At 38.5% G+C, this 15,471-nt stretch overlaps 1 protein-coding gene across 19 annotated transcripts in view; it reads right to left on the minus strand.

Annotated features, from left to right (window-relative positions):
• EIF4G3 (eukaryotic translation initiation factor 4 gamma 3) overlaps positions 1–15,471 on the minus strand; it is a 389,785-nt gene that overhangs the window by 17,548 nt on the left and 356,766 nt on the right. For 17 of the 19 annotated variants that reach the window (XM_064281426.1, XM_064281421.1, XM_023551957.2 and 14 more), the window contains one exon: positions 1,362–1,487. In XM_064281426.1, coding sequence (XP_064137496.1) covers positions 1,362–1,487 — 126 coding nt within the window. Of the gene's footprint in view, positions 1–1,361; positions 1,488–7,648; positions 9,618–9,641; positions 9,842–15,471 lie in introns of those variants that run through there. The other 2 variants (XM_064281422.1, XM_064281423.1) reach the window with 2 other exon arrangements.

Here is a 15,471-nt window from a genome sequence, read left to right on the forward strand (position 1 = left end):
AAAAGCAGCTGCAGCAGTATATCAATGGGGAACTATCAGAAATTCAAGCTGGAATCGGAAGAGGACATGGAACCAGGGATACCATTGCTGATGTCAGATGGATCCTGGTGAAAGCTGAAAATACCAGAAAGATGTTTATCTGTGTTTTATTGACTATGCAAAGGCATTTGACTGTGTGGATGCTAACAAATTTTGGATAACATTGCGAAGAATGGGAACTGCAGAACACTTAATTGTGCTTATAAGGAACCTGTACATATATCAAGACACAGTTGTTTGAACAGAACAAGGGGACACTGCCTTGTTTAAAGTCAGGAAAGGTGTGAGTCAGGTTTATATCCTTTCATCATACTTATTCAACTGTATGCTGAGCAAATAATCCAAGAAGCTGGGCTATTTGATGAAGACCTCAGCATCAGGATTGGAGGAAGACTCGTTAACAACCTGCATTATGCAGATGACACAATCTTGCTTGCTGAAAGTGAAGAAGACTTGAAGCACTTGCTGATGAAGATCAAAGTCCACAGCTTTCAGTATGGATTACACCTCAACATAAAGAAAACAAAGATCCTCACAAGTGCACCAATAAGCAATATCACGATAAACAGAGAAAAGATTAAAGTGTTAAAGTATTTCATTTTACTTGGATCCACAATCAACACTCATGGAAGAGCAGTCAAGAAATCAAATGACATTTTGCATTGGGCAAAACAGCTGCGAAAGACCTCTTTAAAGTATTAAAAAGCAAAAATGTCATTTTGGAGACTAAAGTGAGTCTGACCCAAACCACAGTTATTTTCAGTCGCTTTGTATGCATGTGAAAAATGCACAATGATTAAGGAATACCGGAGAAGAATTGACACCTTTGAATTATGGTGTTGGCAAAGAATATTGAATATACCATGGACTGCCAAAAGAACGAACAAATCTGTCTTGCAAGAAGTACAGCCAGAATGCTCATTAGAAGCAAGGATGGTGAGACTTCGTGTCATGTACTTTGAAAATGTTATCAGGAGGGACCAGTCCCTGGAGAAGGACATCATGTCTGGTAAAGTAGAGGGTCAGTGAAAAAGAGGAAGACCCTCAAGAGATGGATTGACACAGCAGATGCAACAGCAGACTCAAGCGTAACAATGACTGTGAGGGTAGCGTAGGCCCGACAGTGTTTCATTCTGTTTGTATACAGGGTCGCTATAAGTTAGAAGGGACCTGAAGGCATCTAACAACAACTAAAAGTCACAGGTTGTATTCAAGAAAGAGTCCAAAGGCACAAATGAAACCACACTATGCTAGAGAGCCAGCTGGAGAATTCTGCGTCAGTTTAACTTCACGTATTATCAGAAGAAATGAGTACAACTTACATGATAAGTTCTCTCATGGAGATTCCGCCTTCTTTTAACATGGGGGTCACCAGTTCAGCAAGGTACAACCAAATATGGGGAATATCAATGGCCATGTCATCTGCTAATTCCAAGGTTTCGGAAAAACTGGAATAGAATTGGAAAAAAAATTCACATGCAAATGCAATTCAAAAGCTAAGACTTTATTTTTTTAAGGCCACAAAATTAAATTATTCAACAAATACATATTGAGCTCCTACTATGTGTTAGGCAAGGAGCCCTGGTGGCACAATGGTTAAATGCTTGACTGCTAACCGAAAGGTCAGCGGCACCATGGGAGAAAAGACCTGGCAATCTGCTTCCATAAAGAGTACAGCCTGGGAAACCCCACGGGGCAGTTCTACTGTCATATACGGTCGCTCTGCGTCGGAATTGACTCTACAACACACAACAACACGTGTTAGGCACTGTTCTAGGCTCAAAGTGACTGGTAAACATGCTCCTACTCCCAAAGAACTTTTACTAATTTAAGGAGAAAGACCAGCATAAACAAAAGCATATTTTCAATAGGGATAATATTTTTAAGAACAAGTACTAGGGTACTGGAACAAGCACAGAGGGTGGTCAGAAAATACATCTGTATGGAGGTGAAAACAAGGCAGCCACGTGCAGTTCTTGGGGAATAGCTTCCAATTTAATCTCACACTAGAAAGAGTTCTCCACAGTTGAAAATCATATCCTCCAATCAGTCAGAAGAACTGACTAAACCCTTACTGAAACAAAGATCAGACACAAAGAGAAAAAAACAGACAAAAATCCTTGTCCTCTGAGGACAAACACTGGCTGGATATAAGAGTCGGACATTATTATCATCACTATTACATGTTATAAACTATTACACCTCTAAAGAAAAGTTAATAGTTTCAGGTTTTTTTTGGTTAAGAAATATATTTCAGAGTATTAAAATAAAATAAATAGCAACTGCATCAATATAAAACTGAGAAAACTCAAACACAAAATAACACCATTGTCTTACTTAGGCTGAAAATCACGACTATCCACATTTAGACGTATAAACAAACATATTTCAAGAGTTTGTTAATTATTCCTATATGGGTTATAATATATTATGAAGTATAAAAACAAGAGTGAATTTATCTACAGGAGACATACACAAAATTTTAAGTACTAAGGAAAGGGAAATCTGAATGAAGGGACCAAGGGCAGACAGTACTTCACATCCTTTTTTAGATGTCTGCATACATAAGACGTGTGCTTTTTCACCGCAGTTACAGTTTCTAGCCAGAGTATGGACAAACATGTCATTAAAATTTTTTATCTTAAAAAGAGCAACCACTACGAGGCAGAGGCACCTTTCTGAAGCCGCCATTTCCTAAGAGTTTGCAGTTCAGTAACATTATCTAACTCTGGGTTTCATGAATCCTTAATGCCAGTTTCTGACCTCACAGCTTGCAATTATTTGACGTCTATTTGCTATACAACAGATACTTGTCTGTCTTCTCATTATGGATACACTTGCAGTCAGTTAATGGGCCACTGATGGGACATGATCTGGCTGGCCTCCAAGGTTTCTCAGTTAATCACTCTATCCTGCCAATTTATGTTCCATGGGCTAATGGCGTAGATTAAGCTGGTTAATGAGGTCCTAAGACAATTGTAGCCATCTCTGTAGGTCTTTCAGTAGTATACCTGCTGTTATTCTCAACTTATAGTACAACTAAGAGATACCATGTTCTTCCTTGTTTTCTCTACTTTATCGTGGGACAATTTATAGAACACAATCATTGATATACTGTCAATAAAAAACATTCTGGCTGAACACTGTATCAGATTTCCCTTAAACAAGCCTGTAAGAGACTTATTTTTTTTCAGGTTTACAGAGCCAAAATGCTTTTGCATGATTAAAAAAAACAAAAAACAAAACAAAACAAAAAAAAAACTCCGAGGAGTATAGAAGCATCTGGGTAACTATCTTGACGTCTTTGGACTATATACACAGCCTATAATAATGCTGGAAACCCTGGTGGCGTAGTGGTTAAGTGCTACAGCTGCTAACCAAAGGGTCGGCAGTTCAAATCCCTCAGGCGCTCCTTGGAAACTCTATGGGGCAGTCCTACTCTGTCCTATAGGGTCGCTATGAGTCGGAACTGACTTAACAGCACTGGGTTTGGTTTGTTTTTGGATAATAATGCCTTGCACAATACACATTTTCTGCTGGCTGAATGAATGAAACAGAGCTACACCACACCCTTGGTTCTTGTTATGTAGTAACCATGATACCCACTGGACTGCATTTTGGTGGGACTTCAGGCATCCCGCTCCCAGCCCCTGTTACAAAACTACAAAAACTTTACACTTATTTTATACGTTGGCTTCCTATCTAATATTTGGAAACCAGGCAGCGTAGTGGTTGAGAGCTATGGCTGCTAACCAAAAGGTCGGCAGTTCGAATCCACCAGGTGCTCCTTGGGAAGTCTATGGGGCAGTTCTACTCTGTCCTATAGGGTCGCTATAAGTCAGAATCGACTCAACAGCCAATGGCTTTTGGTATATCTAATATTTAATTGAAGAAAGGGGTACATGCTTAAAAGTTAGAAATTTTCCTTAAAATATAGATTAAAAAAAAACTGACCAGAAATCTCTTAGAAGAGCTAAATAATGCTACCATAATTGAAAATTATATTGTCAGCAGCATATTCCACAATTTGTATTATGATCACTCAATAACAATGTCAATCTTGCTGTAGATAAACAAGGAAGAGATAGTGGAGATATCTAAAAATCAGACTGGTCAAGTATTATTATGAAAAATAAAAGTGACTCTAACTACAGGTAAGAAGAAGAAATAAATAAAAAGATGAAAAGTCTACTAATACTTCAGTATCATACTCAAAGGATTACTAGAAAAAAGACTACTTAAACCAGATCTTGCCTTGTAAGCAAATAGGATCTTTTTCATTGCTAACAAGTATCTCAGCAATTCTGCATTTGAAAATAGGTATGGATGTCTTGTACAAGCTCTAAATAGTATCTTTTTACCAAGGCAGAACTGCCATGAGCAACAAAAGTTACAAAAAAGTAGTCAAGATAAAGAATTTCTTCTCCAACAAACATCCTCCAAAGTGAAATATTAATATATCATTTCCTATAGGGCACTGTTTTAGTTAACTAGTGCTGCTACAACAGAAATACCACAAGTGGATGGCTTCAACAAAGAAAAATTTATTCTCTCACATTCAAGTAGGCTAGAAATCTGAATTCAGGGTGCCAGTTTCAGGGGAAGACTTTCTCTTTTGGACTTGGAGTTCATTTAACACTTTTGCTACAATATGGTGGGATGAATGTGTTTTACACGTGGCAAACTCATGAATTTTGGGGGGCCAAAGGGTGGAATGTTATGGATTGAATTGTGCCCCCCAAAATGTGCATCAATTTGGCTAGGCCATGATTCCCAGTATTGTGTGGGTGTCCACTATTTTGTCATTTGATGTGATTTTCCTGCTGTTAGGTGCCGTCGAATCGGTTCCGACTCATAGTGACCCCATGCACAACAGAATGAAACACTGCCTGGTCCTGAGCTATCCTTACAATCATTGTTATGCTTGAGCTCATTTTTACAGCCACTGTGTCAATCCACCTCACTGAGGGTCTTCCTCTTTTCTGCTGACCCTGTACTCTGCCAATCATGATGTTCTTCTCCAGGGACTGATACCTCCTGACAACATGTCCCAAGTATGTAAGACGCAGTCTCGCCATCCTTGTTTCTAAGCAGCATTCTGGTTGTACTTCTTCTAAGACAGGTTTGTTCGTTCTTTTGGCAGTCCATGGTATATTCAACATTCTTCGCCAACACCACAATTCAAAAGTGTTAATTCTTCTTCAGTCTTCCTTATTCACTGTCCAGCTTTCACGTGCATATGATGCGACTGAAAATACCATGGCTTGGGTCGGGCGCACCTTAGTCTTCCAGGTGACATCTTTGCTCTTCCACATGTTAAGAGGTCCTTTGCAGCAGATTTACCCAATGCAATGCATCTTTTGATTTCTTGACTGCTGCTTCCATGGCTGTTGATTGTGGATGCAAGTAAAATGAAATCCTTGACAACTTCAATCTTTTCTCCATTTATCATGATGTTGCTCATTGGTCCAGTTGTGAGGATTTTTGTTCTATGTTGAGGTGCAATCCATATTGAAGGCTGTGGTCTTTGATCTTCATTAGTAAGTGCTTCAAATCCTCTTCACTTTCAGCAAGCAAGGTTGTGTCATCTGCATGACGCAGATTGTTGATCAGTCTTCCTCCAATCCTGATTCCCTGTTCTTCTTCATATAGTCCAGCTTCTCGGATTATTTGCTCAGCATACAGATTGAGTAAGTATGGTGAAAGAATACAACCCTGTCGCACACCTTTCCTGACTTTAAACCACGCGTTATCCCCTTGTTCTGTCCAAACAACTGCCTCTTGATCTATGTAAAAGTTCGTGAGCACAATTAAGTGTTCTGGAATTCCCATTCTTCGCAGTGTTATCCATAATTTGTTATGATCCACACAGTCGAATACCTTTGCACAGTCAATAAAACACAGGTAAACATCCTTCTGGTATTCTCTGCTTTCAGCCAGGATCCATCTGACATCAGCAATGATATCCCTGGTTCCACGCCCTCTGCTGAAACTGGCCTGAATTTCTGGCAGTTCCCTGTTGATATACTGCTGCAGCCGTTTTGGAATGATCTTCAGCAAAATTTTGCTTGCATGTGATATTAATGATACTGTTGTATAATTTCCACATTCGGTTGGATCACCCTTCTTGGGAATAGGCATAAATACGGATCTCTTCCAGTCAGTTGGCCAGGAAGCTGTTTTCCATATTTCTTGGCATAGACGAGTGAGCACCTCCAGCACTGCATCTATTTGTTGAAACACCTCAATTGATATTCCATCAATTCCTGGAGCCTTGTTTTTCGCCAATGCCTTCAGAGCAGCTTGGACTTCTTCCTTCACTACCATCGGTTCCTGATCATATGCCACCTCCTGAAATGGTTGAACATCGACTAATTCTTTTTGGTATAAAGACTCTATGTATTCCTTCCATCTTCTTTTGATTTTCCTATAGGATATAAATTCTACCTCTATGATGTTAATGAGGCAGGAGTAGAGACAGTTATGTTAATGAGGCAGGGCTCAATCTATAAGATTAGATTATATTTTGAGATACAAAAGAGAGAAGCCAGCAGAGAGACAGGAGGACTTCATACCACCAAGAATGCAGCACTGGTAGCAGAGCACTTCCTTTGGACTCTGGGTTCCTGTGCTGAGAAGTTCCTTGATCAGAGGAAGACCGATGACAAGGACCTTCCCCCAGAACCGACAGAGGCAGAAAGCCTTCCCTTGGAGCTGGCACCCTGAATTCGGACTTCTAGCCTACTAGACTGTGAGAGAATAAATTTCTCTTTGTTAAAACCATCCACGTGTGGTATTTCTGTTACAGCAGCACCTGATAACTAAAACAGGCACGTATATTGTTTATTACCAACTCCAATTTTTACCATCCTGGTTTTCATTTATATGTTACACTCACAAAGCCATTCCAATTCTGTAGCTTGTAGAGAACTACACTTAACTTTTATTGGGCAGTTTTTTAAAAAGAAGTTTACATTCTTTCTTAAATTTTGAAATGTGTCTACCTATACACCATTTAGAAACCCTGGTGGGGTAGTGGTTAAGTGCTATGGCTGCTAACCGAAAGGTCGGCAGTTCGAATCTACCAGGTGCTCCTTGGAAACTCTATGGGGCAGTTCTGCTCTGTCCTATAGGGTCGCTATGAGTCAGAATCTACTTGACAGCAACGGGTTTGGTTATATATAATTTGGAAGCCCTGGTGGTATAGTGGTTAAGAGTTTGGCTGTTAACCAAAAGGCTGGCAGTTCGAATCCACCAAGTGCTCCTTCAGAACCCTACTGGGCAGTTCTACTCTGTCATATAAGGTGGCTATGAGTCAGAATCGACTCCACAGCAGCAGGCATACATAATTTGCATCAATTAAATATTAGATTCCAGTCCTGAAAATTTTAAGAGGAAGGCTTAATGTTGACTTTTGAAGTTAAAGCAAACTATTATGCTCAGCAGTGATACAGCATCTTGTAAGAAAAACTCCAAAGGGCCTAAGCTTTATTTATAAACAGCTTGACACTAAGAGCCTATTTGAAGCTTGTATCTACTTTACTAAATAGGAACTGCAGGGAAAAACTGCAGATGGAGCACTGGTCTATTACAGACCAGTAAGCTAGGAGGCCTTCTTTCTTTCCACATTTCCCAGGTATCCCTGGCTTGGAACTAGGCCAAAACTGTTCCCACAACTCCTTAGAAGTTGCCATCAAAGCAATAACAGCATCCAAGGGAGCTGACCTCCCCCAAATACTATGCTGTCCCACAATACTATGGAAATAGAAGGACAGAGATCTTCGGATGTTGGGGTTAGAGACAAAAGATCTAGGGCATTTCCATGGCTCCAGTGACATGGCCTGTCTAGACAGTATTTACTATTATAACTTGGGCTTTAGAAATGATTGGGAAACTACAATCTACTAGTATGCCAGAAGGCTCTTGGAGGATACTGACACAGGCTACTTCTTTGCTTCCATCTTAAAAAAAGATGGGCACTAAATTGCCAGGCCTCTCCATTTAGGGAAGAATACATGTTGCGGGTGTTGATCTGAGGATGGCCTGGTTTAACTAAGTATTAAAAGCTAGGCCTTGGGCCACTGCATTACCTCTAGCAGAAGGAGTAGAGAAAGATGAAGTAGTTGCTGAGATACAGAAATCTTAATCTAATTTTCTGTCTTAACACAAAGGTCATGGCTGTGGTATTTATTGCCAGCAGCAGCAATAGCACCACTGCCAACGAAAGCATAGTCATCATGTCTGAATATGACACTTTTTCCTCAAGGAACCCCACAAAGGGAAATGCAAATGTCTGAGATATCCTAGAAACGAAGCTAATACCTAACAAGTTCAACCAAAGTGAATGAAGCTACACCACACTTCCTGGGTTCTGTCCAGATCTGAATCAGCTTCTGTGAGCAGTTTGAAGAGAGAAAGTGGCAAACAGAAATCCAAGTCTCATTTCTAGAATTTACTGGTAAATATAATACCTGGATAAAAAGCAAATATTTATAAATTGATATACCCCAACTATAGTTTCTGAACCTTGGTGCTTATTCAAGTGAACTGTGGGCAGAACTGAGTTTATGAGGGTGGTGTACATATCCTCACTTGCTCTTACTGTTTGTACTGGTTAGTACTGGGATGAACCACAAATTTTTCTTATAAAATTGGGAAACCATCCTGGCTTTAAAGGCCAACCACTATAACAACTTTTGCCAAAGTTTCTAACTAAGTCAGCTGGATCAAATGGTCTTAACTCTGAATTAGGAGAAATCTAGCTTATTACTTAAAGGTAACTTTTCTGATCCTAGGGGCAAGTACAGGCAGTCCCTGATTACAAATGAGTTTGTTCCTAAGTCTGTCTTTAAGTCAAATTTGTATGTAAATTTCGACAGTTAGGTTAGGTTCGTATCTAACGTCAGTTGGTCAAGTATTTGTCTTAGTATCTACTGTATCATTTTATGCATATAAACCATTAAAGAAATGCTTCCAGATACACTAAAATGTCTTTAACATAATACAGTAATAATGTTTTCATGCACATCGCAAAGTTGTGTTCATTTATTGTTACGAACCATTGCATGTACGTTAAATTTTTAATATAACAGGCTTTACGAGGGTTGGTTCATAAGTACGGGTTGTATTAAGTCAGACGTTTGTGACCTGGGGACTGCCTGTATACATCATTTCTCACTACCTTAAGCCAACATCATCATTCCTCACAAAATCAAATGTGTAATTATTCCTAAGAATATTCAACCTTGGCATACAGCTGTTACACTATTCTAAGACACTGGATCATATTTAAAATGAATAAGACTTTTTAACTTTAAAATTGTTTATTTATGACAAAGCCAAAATATAAAAATACAGTGACATTTCAGCAGTACATATAATTTGGAATTCCTGAGGGGTGCAAATGGTTGCTGCTTTCGGCTACTAGCCAAAAAGTTGGCAGTCCGAGTTCACCCAGAGGCGCCTCAGAACAAAGCCCTAGTGATCTCCTCCTGAAGAGCCGGCCATTGAGAGCCCTGTGGAGCGCAGTTCTACTCCGACACACGTGGCGTGTTGCTGGTAGTCGGAATCGCCTGCAACTGGATTTTTTTTTTTTCACATTTAATTTACAAGAAAACAGTTGCTGGGTGACTTGGAGTCAATTTCGACTCATAGCAACCCTATAGGATAGAGTAAGACTACCCCATAGGGTATCCTAGGCTGTAATCTTTATGGAAGCAGATCCCCAGGTCTTTCCTCCTGTGAAAACGCTGGGTGGGTTCAAACCAGGGCTTCGAACTGGTTCTTCTAGGTTCAGTCATGGCTTAGGAAGTGAAAGCAGAATAGACCCAAATTTCTCTTATTTTTTAAAATGTTTAATTGTGCTTTAGGTGAAGGTTTATATAGCAAATTAGTTTCTCATTAAACACTTAATAGACATATTGTTTTATGACATTGGTTGCCAACCCCACGACATGTCAAAACTCTCCCTTTCTTGACCCTGGGTTCCCCATTTCCATTTGTCCAGCTTTCCTGCCCCTCTTGCCTTCTAGTCCTTACCCCTGGGCTGTTGTGCCCATTTAGTCTCATGTACATGGTTGAGCTACTTGTACTACTGTTTTACGGGCCTGTCTAATCTTTGGCTGAAGGGTGAGCCTCAGGAGTAACATCAGTACTGAGTAAAAAGGGTGTCTGGGTACCATACTCTTGGGGTTTCTCCAGTATCTGTCAGACCAGTAAGTCTAGTCTTTTTTATGAGTTTGAATTTTGTTCTATATTTTTCTCCAGCTGTCTGGGACTCTATTGTGATCCCTGTCACAGCAGTCAGTGGTGGTAGCTGGGCACCATCTAGTTGCCCTGGACTCAGTCTGGTGGAGGCTGTGGTAGTCGTGGTCCCTTAGTCCTTTGGACTAATCTTTCACTTTGTCTTTGGTTTTCTTCATTCTCCCTTGCTCTAGACAGGGTGGAAACAGTAGAATATCTCAGATGGCCACTCACAAGCTTTTAAGAACCCAGACACTACTCACCGCAGTAGGATGTAGCATATATTCTTTATACACATGTTATTCCAATTGAGCTAGATGTCCCTCAAGACCATGGTCCCCCAACCCTCAGCCCAGTAACTTGGCCCCTCAGGAAGTTTGGACATGTTTAATAAAACTTCTATGACTTTGCCTTGGTCAAATTATGCTGACTTCCCCAGTATTGTATACTGTCTTACCCTTCAACAAAATTACCACTTATCTATTGTTTACACCTCTCCTCCTTTGTAAACATGAAAGATTATTCTGTATAAACCTTTTCATGAGTTTTTATAATAGTGGTCTCATACAGACAGTATTTGTCCTTTTGTGATTGACTTATTTCACTCAGCATAATGCCCTCCAGATTCATCCATGTTATGAGATGTTTCACAGATTCATCATTGTTCTTCATTGTTGCATAGTATTCCACTGTGTATATGTACCGAAGTTTGTTCATCCATTCATCTGCTGACAGGCATTTAGGTTATTTCCATCTTTTTGCTATTGTGAATAATGCTGCAACGAACATGGGTGTGCATGTGTCTATTCATGTGATGGCTTTTATTTCTCTAGGATATATTCCTAGGAGTGGGATTGCTGGATCATATGGTATTTCCATTTCTAGTTTTTTAAGGAAGTGTCATATGGTTTTCCAAAATGGTTGTAGCATTTTGCATTCCCACCAGCAGTGCTTAAGAGTTCCAATCTCCCTGTAGCCTCTCCAACATTTATTATTTTCTGTTTTTCGATTTGTACCAGTAATGACGGAGTGAGATGGTATCTCACTGCAGTTTTGATTTACATTTCTCTAATGGCTAAGTGATCATGAGTGTTTCCTCACGTGTCTGTTAGCTGCCTGAATGTCTTCTTTGGTCAAATGTCTGTTCATATCCTTTGCCCACTTTTCACTGGATTACTTGTCTTTTTTGTTGCAGACATGTTAGATTTTCCTATAGATTTTACAGGTTAGACCTTTGTTGGATATGTCATAGCCAATTTTTTTTTCCTACTATGTGATTCTCTTTTTACTCTTTTAGTGAAGTCTTTTGATGAGCATGCTTAATTTTTAGAAGATCTGTTATCTAGCTTATCTCCCGGTGTTTGAGTATCGTTAGTTATGGCTTGTATCCTATTTATGCCATGTATTAGGGCCTCTAGTACTGATCCAATTTTTTCTTCCATGATCTTCACCGTTTTTGGTTTTATATTTAGGTCTTTGATCTATTTTGAATTAGTTTTTGCATATGTTGTGAGGTATGAGTCCTGGTTTAATTTTTTTACAGATGGGCATCCAGTTTGGTTAGCACCATTTGTTAAGAAGGCTGTCTTTTCCTCATTTAACGGACTTCAGGCCTTTGTCGAAGCTCAGGTGGGCGTGGGGGGATGGATTTATATCTGGGTTCTCGATTCTGTTCCATTGGTCAGCGTGTCTGTTGTTGTACCAGTACCAGGCAGTTTTGACTCCTGTAGCTGAACAGTACATTCTGAGGTCAGGTAGTATGAGGTCTCTGACTTTGTTTTTCTTCAATAATGCTTTACCTATCCGAGGCCACTTTCCTTTCCACAGAAAGTTAAAGATTAGTTTTTCCATCTTGCTAAAGAATACTATTGGCATTTGGATAGCGACTGCACTGTATTTGCAGACTGCTTTGGGTAGAATTGACATTTTCACAATGTTGAGTCTATGTACCCATGAGCATGATAGGATTTTCAATTTATGTAGGTCTCTTTAATTTCTCGCAGTAGTATTTTGTAGTTAGCTTTGTATAGGTCTTTTACATCCCTGGTTAGATTTATTTCTAAGTATTTTATTTTTTAGGGGCTATTATAAATGATGTTGCTTTCCTGATTTCCTTTTCGCAGTTCTCTTTATTGGTATATAGAAATCCAACCGATTTTTATGTTTATCTTGTATCTTGCTACTCTGCTGAATCTATTAGTTCCAAGAGTTTTCTTACGGAGTCTTTTGGATTCTCTATGTATAGTATCATATCATCTGCAATTGGGGATAGTTTACTTTTTCCTTACTAATTTAGATGCCCTTTATTTCTTCTTCTTGCCTTATTGCTTTAGATACGACTTCCAGCACAATATTAAACAGGAATAGTGATAAGGGCAATCCTTGTCTTATTCCTGTTCTCAGGGGGGAATGTTTACGGCCTCTCTCTGTTGAGAATGATGTTGGCTGTTGGTTTTGTATAGATGCCCTTTATTATGCAGAGGAATTTCCCTTCTATTCCTATTTTTTGAGAGTTTTTATCGGGAAAGGCTGTTTGGACTTTATTGAATGCTTTTTCTATGCTGATTGAGATGATCATGTGATTCTTTTGTTTTTTTATGTGGTGGATTACGTTGATTGATTTTCTAATGTTGAACCATCCTTGCATATGTGGTATGAATCCCACTTGTTAAGAGTGTATTATTATTATTTTTTATATGATGCTGAATTCTATTAGCTACAATTCTGTTGAGAATTTTTGCATCTATATTCATGAGAGATACTGGTATGTAATTTTCTTTTTTTTTTGTGGTTATCTTTGCCTGGTTTAGGTATCAGGGTTATGCTGGCTTCACAGAATGAATTTCGAGGTATCCTTTCCTTTTCTATGCTCTGGACTAATTTGTGTAGTACTGATGTGAGCTCTTCTCTGACCGTTTGTTAGAATTCTCCAGTGAAGCCAAGGGCTTTTTTTGATGGAAGTTTTTTTTTTTTTTTTAAATTACCTTTTCAATTATTCTGTCATTATGAGTCTGTTCAGATTTTTGACCTCAGTTTCGTTAGTTGAGGTAGGTAGTGTGTTTCTAGAAATTTGTCCATTTCCTTTAGGTTTCCAAATTTGTTGGAAAATAGTTTTTCAAAGTACTCTGTTATGATCTTTTTTATTTCAGTTGGGTCTGTTGTAATGTCCCCCATTATATTTATTTGGGTTATTTGTATCCTCTCCAGTTTTTCTTTTGTCAATTTGGTCAATGGTTTGTCGATTTTGTTGTTCCTTTCAAAGAATCAACTTTTGTTTTTGTTGATTTCTTCTATTATTTTTCTATTCTCTAGTTACTTCTACTCTGATCTTTATCATTTCCTTTCTTCTGGTGGCTGTGGGCTTCTTTTGCTGTTCTGTTTGTTTGAGTTGTAAAGCTAATGTTTGGATTTTGTCCCTGTCTTCTTTTTTGATGTGTGCATCTATTGCTATAAATTGACCTCTGAGGACTGTCTTTGCTGTGTCCCAAAGGTTTTCATATGATGTGTTTTCATTCTTGTTTGGTTCTAGAAATTTTTTTTATTCCATCTTTGATTTCTTCTATTACCCAATGGTTTCTAAGTAAAGTGTTATTCAGTTTCCATGTATTTGATTTTTTTCCTTGTCTTTCTGTTATTAATTTCTACTTTGATAGCGTTGCGATCAGAGAAGATGCTTTGTATTATCTTAATGGTTTGGATTTTGTTGAGGATTGTTCTGTGGCCTAAGATATGGTCTATTCTGGAGAACATTCCATGTACTTGGGAGAGAATGTATACTTTGCTGCTGTTGGGTGGAATGTTCTATATATGTCTGTGAGGTTAAGTTGGTTGACTGTGGCCTTTAGATCTTCTGCATCTTCGCTGAGTTTCTTTCTAGATGTTCTGTCCCTTACCAAGAGTGGTGTGTTCAAGTTTCCTACTATTATTGTGGGACTGTCAATTTCTCTTTTCAGTGCAGTTAGGGTTTATGTATTTTGGAGTCCTTCCATTGGGTGCATAGATACTTATTATGGTTATGTCCTCATGGTGGACTGTCCCTTTAATCATTATATAATGTTCTTCTTTGTCTTTTACAGTGGATTTTGTTTTACAGTCTATTTTACCTGAGATTAGTATTGCCACACCTGCTCTTCTTTGGTTGCTGTTGGTTACATATTTTTCCATTCTTTGGTTTTTAATATATTTATGTCTTTTTTTCTAAGGTGTGTCTCTTGTAGACAGCAAGCATACTGATGGGTCCTGTTTTTTTTTTTTTTTTTTTAGATCCATTCTGTCGCTGTCTTTATGGGTGCATTTAAGCCATTTATGTTCAGTGTGATTATCGATGGGTGTGCTTATTGCTGTTATTTTGTAGTGCTTTTTTTTCATGGTGCTGATGTTTTCTTTGTTCCTCTTACTCTTCTGGGCTGAATTCCTTTTGCTTTTGGATTTTTTTTTTTTGGTTGTTATTTCTTTTGTTTTTGTAGATTTTGTGTTTACTGAGATCTTGTTTTTCTTCTTCATCTTGATGAGGTTTGTTAACTTTCTTTGAAATTTACCCCTATCTTCCTAAGTTTGAACCAATCTTTTATTACTTGATATCACCTTCACTTCCTCTTCATTTCAAAGTTCTATACCTACATGCATATTCCCTCTTTCATTGTTTCTGATGTTGTTGTCAGATTGATGTCTCTGGTTCCCTGTTGCAAATCTTTTTTAGTTTTGTTTTATCTTTGAGAGTTCACTACCTAGGTTGGTATCTGGCTGATGCTGTCCTGTGCCCTACATTTAGGTTGTTATCTGATGTTGTTAGTTTTCCAACTGAAGGACTCCCTTTAATAATTCCTATAAGTTTGGTTTGGTTTTTACATATTCCCTTAATTTCTGTTTATCTGGAAATGTCCTAATTTCACCATCATATTTGAATGACAGTTTTGCAGGACATATTATTCTTGGCTGGCAATTTTTTTTCTTTCAAGGTTTTATATATTTCACCCCATTGCCTTCTTGCTTGCATGGTTTCTGCTGAGCTTGGTCCTATTGTTTCCCCTTTGTATGTGAGCTGCTGTCAGGATTCTTTGTCTTTGGTTTTGGCGAGTGTGATTATGAGTTTCTTTTGAGGTCTACCCTATATGGTGTTCATTGAGTTTCTTGCATGATCTTTTCATCTTTCATGATATTAGAGAAGTTTTCTGTTAGTAAATCTTCAAT

Source organism: Loxodonta africana, chromosome 3 (genome assembly GCF_030014295.1).
Source record: "Loxodonta africana isolate mLoxAfr1 chromosome 3, mLoxAfr1.hap2, whole genome shotgun sequence".
Lineage (NCBI taxonomy): Eukaryota > Metazoa > Chordata > Mammalia > Proboscidea > Elephantidae > Loxodonta > Loxodonta africana.